The 11917-nt window shown below is 30.4% G+C and overlaps 1 protein-coding gene across 1 annotated transcript; it reads right to left on the bottom strand.

Annotated features, from left to right (window-relative positions):
• Positions 1-6146: 6146 nt before the first annotated feature.
• On the bottom strand, positions 6147-10546 carry LOC135637550 (uncharacterized). The gene is made up of 4 exons (XM_065150126.1): positions 10113-10546; positions 6703-6807; positions 6541-6612; positions 6147-6458 (listed from the first exon to the last, which is right to left on the bottom strand). Exons 1-4 carry the CDS (start codon positions 10500-10502, stop codon positions 6387-6389), a joined length of 639 nt encoding a protein of 212 aa, XP_065006198.1. The 5' UTR covers positions 10503-10546; the 3' UTR covers positions 6147-6386.
• Between the last annotated feature and the right edge of the window lie 1371 nt (positions 10547-11917).

The following is an 11917-nucleotide window of genomic DNA, read 5'->3' as shown; positions in this document are numbered from 1 at the left end:
CATGCTGATTAATAATTATGATGATCTTGATCTTGATGTCTCACCATGCATGTCGTCCCTTAGGAGTATAATGAAAAGTGTTAGCAGGATATAACACTTGTTAGTGTTTATCAAAATATCATTGCAATTATCAAAAGTATAATTTTATTAATCAACAATATGAACTACAAATTTCATATATAACGAACACAAGATTTACATATTTATGTTATAGAAGAAATTAAATTCTTCAAGCAATATCATTTTTCCAGAAGATAATTCAAACATACTTTCTTTACTTTAACACTTTCTTAAATAAATCCCAAAGAATTTTTTTTTTATACTATAGAAAACCTCAAGAACCACCGTAGTGTTTTCTTTTGTTCATCCCTCCGAAGCAAAACCTTAAGATACATAGAATATATATGAAATAAGTAAATTTTATTATCTAAGAATTCTTTTTAAATCATATAATAGACTTTCAACTATGTATACATAAAAAAATATTTATTTTTTATTTATTTTTTAAATTATTTAAAAAATACTTGATTGAAATTTTTATTTTTATCATTTGTTGAACAAAGTTATATGCTAAATCTTTCTAAGACTCAATCAATATATCTTTTATAATATAATTCTAACAATCCTTGATATCTATCCTTAGGTATCTCAATGTCAATAATATAAGTTATCTTATTCCTATTAATCATTTTAAAATTCTTGATGAAAAATATTTTAATTTTGTATAACAAACTAAAATCACTACCAGCATACAAAATATAATCCACATATATGATCAATATAATAAAATTGCTCCCACTAATCTCTAGATATAAACATTGATCAATAATATTCTTTCTTAAGTCTAAAAAAAATAATATTATAATATTTTAAATATAATTATTTAAAAAATTATTTAAGATCATAAATAGATTTCCTAAATTTATATACTAAATTTTTTATTTCTTTTCTTTTCTTTGTAAATTGTTTAGGTTAATTCATATAAATCTAAATCCTCATTCAAAAAAATTATTTTCACATCCGTCTATTATAACTCAAAATCATAATGAACTACTAATATCATAATAAATTTAACGAGTTTATTAGATAAAATTAAAAAATATATCATTATAATCAATGCTTTCTTTATGAGTGAAAGCTCTATAGGTTTGACTTTATATCATTTGATATTATCCTTTGAGTCAAACTTTTTTATAATTATTAGGTAATTTGATGAGTTCTCAAATATCATTTTAGTTATTTAATTTTAATTATTTTTTTATTATATTATATTATTTTTTAAAATTATTACTTTTCATAACTTGTAAAAATAATGAGGGATGCTTTTGATTCCTATATCATAATATGATTATTGTAGATATACTACATAATAATAAGAAAAAATATGTTTTTTTTCTCTTTGAGATTTTTTCAAAACGAGCAGTTATTATTGTTTTATAAGATCATTAACAATGACATCAATATGGGACGAGAGTTCATTAATGTTATTATGTTATTTTTAATTATTAATTATTCTTGTGAGTTAAGAAATAATAATCTCTCATATATAAAATGATAAAGGAGTATCAACTTATATTTACTCAATATTAAGATTAAATTTTGAGATTTTCACTCCCTCTAATTCGCTATTTTCAAGAAATCATGCGTCACCAAATATAACTATCCTCGTATTATGATCGGAGTAATAAAATCTATACCCCTTTAACTTTTTTTAGATAAATAATAAAAAAACTCAAAAATAATCCTTAAATCTATTTTTTTTCATGTGAATTGAATATTCTTATATCTGTAGGATATCCTAAATATATAAATATCTCAAGTTAAGTTTTCTATTAGTCCATAACTCAAAGATAAATTTGACTTACTAGAAACTCTATTCAAGAAATATATAATCAACCTCAAAGCCTTTTTTTTATTGATTCAAACACAAAAGAATGACTCGTTATGCTCTTAACCATATTCATAAGAGTATGATTTTATTTTTCAGCAATCTTATTTTGTTGTGGCATATCTGCTATAATATATTGAGCACAAATAATTCGCTTTTCTAGAAATCTAATAAAAATGGTCAAGATTTTGTCTTAACTATTTAATTGTCTCTTGACTAAGAGTATCAATAGCTTCAGATATAATTATTTAAAAAATTATTTAAGATCATAAATAGATTTCCTAAATTTATATACTAAATTTTTTATTTCTTTTCTTTTCTTTGTAAATTGTTTAGGTTAATTCATATAAATCTAAATCCTCATTCAAAAAAATTATTTTCAAATCCGTCTATTATAACTCAAAATCATAATGAACTACTAATATCATAATAAATTTAACGAGTTTATTAGATAAAATTAAAAAATATATCATTATAATCAATGCTTTCTTTTTGAGTGAAAGCTCTATAGGTTTGACTTTATATCATTTGATATTATCCTTTGAGTCAAACTTTTTTATAATTATTAGGTAATTTGATGAGTTCTCAAATATCATTTTAGTTATTTAATTTTAATTATTTTTTTATTATATTATATTATTTTTAAAAAGTATTACTTTTCATAACTTGTAAAAATAATGAGGGATGCTTTTGATTCCTATATCATAATATGATTATTGTAGATATACTACATAATAATAAGAAAAAATATGTTTTTTTTCTCTTTGAGATTTTTTCAAAACGAGCAGTTATTATTGTTTTATAAGATCATTAAGAAATAATAATCTCTCATATATAAAATGATAAAGGAGTATCAACTTATATTTACTCAATATCAAGATTAAATTTTGAGATTTTCACTCCCTCTAATTCGCTATTTTTAAGAAATCATGCGTCACCAAATATAACTATCCTCGTATTATGATCGGGGTAATAAAATCTATACCCCTTTAACTTTTTTTAGATAAATAATAAAAAAACTCAAAAATAATCCTTAAATCTATTTTTTTTCATGTGAATTGAATATTCTTATATCTGTAGGATATCCTAAATATATAAATATCTCAAGTTAAGTTTTCTATTAGTCCATAACTCAAAGATAAATTTGACTTACTAGAAACTCTATTCAAAAAATATATAATCAACCTCAAAGCCTTTTTTTTATTGATTCAAACACAAAAGAATGACTCGTTATGCTCTTAACCATATTCATAAGAGTATGATTTTATTTTTCAGCAATCTTATTTTGTTGTGGCATATCTGCTATAATATATTGAGCACAAATAATTCGCTTTTCTAGAAATCTAATAAAAATGGTCAAGATTTTGTCTTAACTATTTAATTGTCTCTTGACTAAGAGTATCAATAGCTTCAGATCATATATAGTTATATCTCAACATGTTATCTATAAAGATGATCAATTTTTTTTCTCTTTACTAATATAGAAAATATAGAGTGACATATAGATATAAGCATATATAATTTCTAGGAGTTTATGAAATTATATTTATTCTAATATTTAATTATAAAATTATTGTAAACTTAAGATTCACATTAATTCTATATAGACCATCATACATAATTCAAAAACTAATTTTTATTAAATTATGATAAGTTTGAAATAATATCATAATAATTTTAGATATAAAAACTAAATTTCTGAAATTATAGGAACATAGCATATATCCTTAAGATCTATAAAATAATTATCTCTAAATGTAAGTGATAAATGCCAACTATTATCGTTTTCGCTTCAAGATAATAACCTATAATGATAAATATTTTATACTCTTTTATTTTTATATTAAAATAAATCTCTATTATTGATGACATAAGTTAAAGTATTTGAATCAATTCACCAAGTATTAAATTTTTTTTATAATATTTAATTCAATATATACAGAGGTTAGACACTTATACCTGTCCCTTTTAAGCTAAAATATTATAGTCCTCTACCTTTTTTATTATAAAAATAGCATTTTAATTTTTTTCTCTTATGAGTTTATATAGTATTTATAGTATTTTAATTTATGTTTTAATTTTTTTTATTATTACTCACTTCAAAATCAAATTCAGTCAATAGAAAAAGAAAATCGACTAGGGGCTCAATCAAAATTAAAGTTTAACAAAATCAAAATAGTCAGTACTTTAATTAGGTAAATAACAAGGTGCAGTAGGTCAAAATTGCATATTGACTGAAGTTAAAATTAAATAGTTATCAAAAGAATAGTATTGGAAGAATAAATTAAAGGAGCAGCCCCAAAATAGAGTCAAAATTAACTTAGAGTTTTGGTTAAAATTGGGGCTTTACTGTATTGGGTCAAAATTAAGACTGATCAAATTTGGTCGAAATCTAAGTTACTGCCTAAATCGCGCAACCCTATCCCTACATGACCCCCTCACCGCCGCATGATCGTGCCCTCACTAGCAAGCAGCGCTATTGCAGAATGGCCGCTGTAGTGCCTGCGCGAGGCGCTGCCGCCGCCGCGGGGCGCGACCTTCTCCTAACGACAAATCTTCTATCGCATGTTGAACCGCCAATGCCAATTGCTATAATCGCTGGTCGTGCGGCCTCCCTTACCGCCCATGGTTTCCCACCAATCGCTCCTCACCAGTGACCGGTGTCGCGGCGCACAACCCTCCTCATCAGGACGGCAGCTTCTTTACGTGAATGCTGCCCATGATAGGATCAACAACCATAGCAAACGGCTTATCTTTGCTGCATCGTTGTTGACAACAAGCTGCCAACCGATTAAAGTCGGAAACTAATACCCTTGCAATCTCCAAACACAACGACTCTACCTTGTATAGATTTCACACACGAGTGCGAGGAAATCTTCGTCCAATCTCCAAACACAACGACTCTACCTTGCATAGATTTCACACACGAGTGCGAGGAAATCTTCATCCAATCTCCAAACACAACGACTCTACCTTGCATAGATTTCACACACGAGTGCGAGGAAATCTTCATCCAATCTCCAAACACAACGACTCTACCTTGCATAGATTTCACACACGAGTGCGAGGAAATCTTCATCCAATCTCCAAACACAACGACTCTACCTTGTATAGATTTCACACACGAGTGCGAGGAAATCTTCATCCAATCTCCAAACACAACGACTCTACCTTGCATAGATTTCACACACGAGTGCGAGGAAATCTTCATCCAATCTCCAAACACAACGACTCTACCTTGCATAGATTTCACACACGAGTGCGAGGAAATCTTCATCCAATCTCCAAACACAACGACTCTACCTTGCATAGATTTCACACACGAGTCCGAGGAAATCTTCATCACTTGCAAGCAGGCAAACAAACAGAAGGGAAAGCTTAGGCGTAATCAGTCTACGTGACATAGATTATATGGTGCAAGCACTACATGATTGAAACTAGAAACAATAATCCGATTTAATCAAAATAAATTTAATGCATAAATAGATCAAAAATAAATATATTAGTTTCATTGATGATCAATAATTTAGATTTAAAAATTTTGATTCTGATATCAATCGTAAGAAATAAAATTATTTGTAAAAATTTAATGTTAAAATTGAAATCAATTATTATAGATTAAGATTAAAAAAAAAAAAGTATGTATCTTTATCCTGGATAGATGGACCGCATTGCTCCCGAGGCAAGTGGGAATCAAAACTCTTTGATTCGAAGAGGCCATTAGGCACACTGCAAAGCTAACAGATGAAGGAAAAAAAGAGTTCATAAGAGTGAGATCTTTGAACTTGGATTCGAATTAATTGAAGAAAGACCTTTCTTTCTTATTATTTTAATCAGAAAAAAAATTCTTTCAGCATGCAACTGATTTCATACGCTGTGGCTCAGACTAATGATAGAGAAGAGTACGGCTAAAATGCAGTGACATAATATTAAGCTTCTTCCCTCATAGTAAAACTAACAGATAAGCCGATGGTCGAGTCATGATGTGCTTGTTGATGCTGACCAAGATCTGGTTTTATTCAATCAATATAATTTTATTACAATATTATTATCTCAATAACATATAACTATCAAAATAAAAAATATTCTTATAATTTATTCACATAAGAACGAAAGGTAAATGGAAAAAAAAAAAAATCAATACTGTTAACTTTTGCATGGATCAAATATGATAAAAAAATTTTAACCCAGGCCAATGACAATAAAATACCACAAGAAGGATTTCAACTCATCAAAACACAGTAAGAGCACAAACCAATTAGCAAAAACCAGGATCCAACTCTCATTCCAAACAAAGCATTCTAGAGTCGTAGTAGTTGTATGCAATAAGAGATGCTGTCACGGAATTCTAGATTCGGAAGCTCAACAAAACCAGTCACGAAGAGAAATTTGGAAATACTAATCACATCCAACTGAATCAAATAAACCTACCTACACACCATGCTTATCATGGATCTGGTGACAACTGGAACAATGCAAGCTTTGGCATCCAAATTTCTCATTTATTGCTAGGTCCTAATATTTTCTCTTTGAGTTCATCAAGCTTGGTAAATAATTCGTCCCTGTTTTCCTGCAAGACAAACTCAAACTGGGTGATTACACCATAGCATGAACCGTAGGAAAGAAAAAAGATGATTAAGAAAGCTAATCACCTTAAATATCAGATACCGAGTGCTGAACCAGATTGTGAAGCCAAGGCCGACAACTTCCATCACTTTTGGAAACTGCTACATGGAATTTTGTGGATTAATGTAACTGGTGGACTTAATATCATCCCAAGAAGTTGTTTCAGCTAATTAAATGGGAATGCATACCACAGGTAGGGAATCAATGGAGGAAACAAAGGCTGCAGAAATCCACAATGCAGCCAGAGCACCAGCTACATAAAAGAGGATGCCATATGCCTCTTCAGAGTCTATCTGCCTCGGCAATAATAGTTTAAGGTAAGCAATAAACAATCTAATAGAAAGTATTAGGATAGACAAAGGAACACTATCTCGAGCAATCATACAAAAATGAACAGAAGTAATTGCACAAATTCATTCTAATCGGCCTTTTTGTGAATATCTTTTTCTTATAAAATATTAACTTTTAACCATAAGTTGCATGTATATATTATTCATATAAAAAAATTGTTTAATGAGCATATATAAAATAATTTAGAACAGTTTTTCATTTGTCAGATAGATTGAGAAGTGCTATGTAATTACAAATATTGTTAAGACTTATATGTAAAAAGAAACTTTTATACAAAAAGGCAAAAGCATTAGGCTACAAGAATATTTTTATGATGACAAAAATAGTAAAAGTAGCAGATATGAGAGACTTCACTGTTCTATAATAGACAGGTTTGATAAATTAATCAAAGAAGTTGACTGTAAAATTATGTGATCATACTAGCAATGCCCATCATCAAATATACAATGATGACTAAGATTTGCTATTTTATATGAAGTGGTTCAACGAATTATTTAAACGACCTAAAGAATTCACACGGAACATGTAAAAAATTGATATATCTAGCTGCAATGTTAAAGCTTTTCTATTACGAAACTATTTAAAATCCACTGCCAAAGATTTTCTATTAACAAAATGTGTTACCTTTCATATATTTGAACTAACTCTAGCATCCATAACCAGCTTCTTTTTTGCATAGTGGAGAAAGCTCCAGTTGGATCATAACATCTATCTTTTTATTTTTTGAGCAAAAAGAAACCATCTATTTACTATGAAGCAGTTACAGTGACACCAGCAGAAGAATCGACTGGACTCCAAGACCAAAACATTGAGCTCTTGACAAATGAGCGAGAGACGAGCTTTAACATTAAGCTCTCCGTGAAGGTGTTCAAATTCTACAACATTTAGTCGAGTCCTAATATCTAGAACTAGAGAGTTAAAAATCTCAGAATCTCAGCAGAACCCATGACAAAATGAATAACCATTTGTGCATCCATGTGAACCAAAACATTCATTTTGGAGTTAGCTTGAAAATGATGCAAGCAGATCATAACATATTTCTTGCTCACTCAATGCAACACAACTTAAGAGTAGTTGTGCCAACGCCTCCAACATATGATGGTTATTCTATTAAGTAAAGCTTAAAAGTTCAATTTATATTGCATCTGAGACATTTTTGGATCCTCAGCAGAGACTAATACAGACCAAACAGTTAACTATCAATTTTGCTTTCTACTATTATTGAGACATTAAGGGCCTGAAAAGTTAGGTTAACTTGGAGATTCAAACTTGCTAACGGGGAAACATCTAGTAATTTATCTCTTGAAATACTTTCATGAGTTCATAGATTTCGACAGCAACAATTGAGTCAATGATGAACCACCAGAGTGTGTTAATATCACTAAGCAAGCAGAGCTGTTTAATTACTACATCAATGTGTAATACAAAATTTCAGTTCAAACAGGAAACTCACTCGTGTTTTATCACAACCAAAAGAAGCAGAATAGACAGGTATGACCGATAAGGTAAAACACAAGAGTAAACAACATGATAAAGATATAAATTTTCTCTACAAAATGGGTGAAGGAAACAAAATAAACTACACAAAAATGGCAGAAATAAGCCTTTTCAAACTTAAATCACTAACTAAGGAGATCAAATGTAGATCAAGTATTCACGACATGCAATAACAAACAAATAAAATACCAGTATAATAATCTTAAATGACAGCTATTTTTTTAAAGCATGGTTTTAACACACGAGTCTCTTCCTTTCCAAGCAAACCAGCTGTTTTCATTACTTGAACTTGGTCACAAGGTTCAAGTAATTTACTTGAACTGTGGGTGAGTATGCGTGTGTGTGTGTGCGCGTGTGAGTGTGTGTGCGCACGTGCATTTAAAATTTAATATGATTTTTTGGCCCTTGATCATAATGATGAAGAGAACAAATCATGTGAAGCCTCAAATTATAATAAAATCCTGAGTAATTCTACTTGACCAATCTAGCCTGTCTAGAACCAATCCAATGAGAATTTGAAGTACACATTATGTTGGATTGGGGTTTCATTGTCTGGGTGGTGTTAGGACTCACCCTTAACCTGACCCAATGGACTATCCTAGCCCCCTTATACCATGCAGTGAAGGGTTGTTACCTCCTAGCACTTCAAGTTTGGCTTATCTCTAGACCAATTATATATACATGGCAAATTACACAAATCCTCTTCATCTTTACTTACCTAGAAAACAATATATCAGGTATGGCATCCATACTGTATAAAGATACATAAATACCTTCTAAAATTCATATTTCACATTGATGCTCCTCAACATGTCATTTTAGTATAAACAATCAACAGGCTATAATGTCCAACTCTTTGGGGGACAGTTACATGGACCATTTCGTGCCTCATTTTAGTACAAACACATTTAAAAAGAATAGTTATAACCAATGGAAGGTAATGTTTTATGGAAGCCAAAAGTTGAGCATATTTGAAAGGCCATTACTGGGAAAAAAAATGTTTTAGTCAAATCAGGAGGAAACAGAGCATTTGGTATTAACTGCAAGTTATCTTGCAAGAAATCTGGGAAATGTTGAGCATCCGAAGATAATAAGAGAGATGCCGAAACAAATTTTAGTAAATGATGATGGATAGAGAGACGATTTGCAGCTTGAGGTCATTGACAGCCAAATTTGGAAAGTAACTGTGCAAGTGTAATGTTCACATCTGAGAGTCTTGTTCAGAGGAAAGCAAATTTGGAAATAAACATTCCTGTTATCTTAGAGGTCAACTCTTTTATGTCTCATAAATTCAGTGGGAGCAAAAGATATTTAACCAATAGTAACAGATAATAAGAGGGCAACATGGTGCAAAAAAGTGCAAGTGCTGAACCGTACGCAGATTATACAACTTGAAGAGAAACACAACAAGAAGAAGCTGTAACTATTCTACGTGTCAGTGAAAAAAAGGGCCAAAGCCCTAAGAAGTGTACTGCTACATAGGTTCCAACTAAATGACCAAATTTTAGGTTCTTTAAAGCCATGGCTACAAAAGATTACTAGAGGGTTTAGAATTTTGTAACTCTACCAAAATTCAACAAAGAAAAGTCCTCATGCTTTAGTAACAGCTGCCGTACTTCCTTTCTACCAGAATTAAACAAGAACTATAATTAACGTATACCTAAAGCTAACTTCCGCCAAAGCCATGGTGGATAAAATTCCTGTTACCGAACATGGAACAACAAATGAAAAAGGGCAGGATCATAAGCACCTTAAGATTAAGCTTAGACAAAAGATTATTCGCTGCCTCAGCAATCTGCTCTCCGCCATCGGGGTTGTCTCCCTCCCCGTACGACGACCTCATGAGAAAGGAAGGCCCATCGACCCGTTTCGACCCAGGATCATCGTGTACAACAACCATGGAGGTATCCTCGTCCGAGGCCCTGGCCCGCGGCGGTCGATCACGGGGACGACCCCATCCTGCATCAGAAACCAAGGAAAGGGATTTGGCGGAGTGCGAAGCGAATAGTGATCGGTTAGTGATGGGGCAAGAGGAGAGGTGGGGGAGGAGAAGAGGGGAGGCAGGGATGGACGGGGGACGGCGGAGGCCAGCGAGTAAAGGGTGGCCGCGAGGAGGAGGCGGCGCAGAGAGCTCCATCATGGGAAATTTTGGTTCTTGGTCGGTGGGAGAGTCATGAAAGGGAAATGATTGATGCTGGTGTTGTAGGGGAGCGCGGTGCTTCTTCGTGCGTTAGCGACCGGACACTTGGCACGTCCATCATCGTTGTTAATATAATTCTGCATTAAATATAAAAAAATATAATTCTTTTAGAATAAAACAACAAAGTTATCAGATCCCGACCGACGAGCGATCTAACCAAGTTTCGAATCCGTGATTTACCTGTCGAATCAGATGGTACGGTTGGCATAAAAAAATTTAATTGAGCGATTTTTCCAAAAAATATTGATATTTTAGATTTTTTATAAAAATATCCTTTTTTTTTGTCAAATAGTACTCTCGATTTGAAAATGATCGATTTATCTAAAAAATACTTTTTCTTTTTTTTTCACTCCATACCTCTTTTTTTTTTCAAAAATAATTTTAATTTAAAAATATTTAAATTATCTCTCAAAAAATTTATCTTTTATAATATTTTGATCTGTTATGATAAAATTATCATATCCCGACCGACGAGCGATCTAACCAAGTTTCGAATCCGTGATTTATCGATCACATCATATAGGACGATCGGATGGTGAGCTTGGCATAAAAATTTTTATTAAATGATTTTATCAAAAACAATATTAATATTTTTAAAAAATATCTTATTTTTGGTCAAATAGTACTCTCGATTTGAAAATGATCGATTTATCTAAAAAATTCTTATTTTTTTATTTTTTTTTCACTTGATACCTCATTTTATTTTTTTCAAACAATACTTTTAATTTTAAAAAAAATTAAATTATCTCTCAAAAAACATTTATCTTTTATAATATTTTTGATCAGTTATGATATTTTAATCTATTATAGTATTTTTGACTTATTAACTATCGCAACAAAAACACTATAAAGTCTATAACTGATTTAAATAGATTTTTAATCTCAATTGAACTAATTATAAGCCTAAAAATATGATATTGTAATGGCCTATAAACAATGACAAGCATAATATGATATCATTTATAATATTTGTTAATATTTATAATAGTTTTAGTATAGTAATAAAACACTGTAAATGAGCCAAATGAAAAAATTTGAACTAGTAAAAAAATGAGTGAAAAAATTTGATCAAAAAACTTTTGAGGAGTATTATTTTTTAAATTAAGGGTATTAGTTTGAAAAAATAAAAGAGATGTACCTTTTGAGAAATAGCCTAAATATGGGTATTTTGTAGGGAAATGACGAATATCTAAGATTACCCCTTAAAAAAATTGCATCAAATTTTTTTTATCAATTTTAAATTATTATAGTGTTTTCATTTGGTTTATTTAATAAAACACTTGGTTTATTTATAGTGTTTTTCAATAGTATTTTATTGAGTTACTAAAAATACTATAAAAGTTATTAAAAAACAC

The sequence above is a fragment of the Musa acuminata genome, chromosome BXJ3-5, assembly GCF_036884655.1.
Source record: "Musa acuminata AAA Group cultivar baxijiao chromosome BXJ3-5, Cavendish_Baxijiao_AAA, whole genome shotgun sequence".
In the NCBI taxonomy this organism is placed as follows: domain Eukaryota; kingdom Viridiplantae; phylum Streptophyta; class Magnoliopsida; order Zingiberales; family Musaceae; genus Musa; species Musa acuminata.
Note: the sequence above shows the minus strand (reverse complement) of the source record. Positions and strands in the feature narration are given on the sequence as shown.

Coding starts and splice junctions, on each gene's coding strand:
- LOC135637550 (XM_065150126.1), bottom strand. CDS start 10,502: ATGATGGAGCTCTCTGCGCCGCCTCCTCCTCGCGGCCACCCTTTACTC. Junction 6,613..6,702: donor CCATTGATTCCCTACCTGTG/GTATGCATTCCC, acceptor TCCATGTAGCAG/TTTCCAAAAGTGATGGAAGT. Junction 6,459..6,540: donor CTCGGTATCTGATATTTAAG/GTGATTAGCTTT, acceptor TTTGTCTTGCAG/GAAAACAGGGACGAATTATT.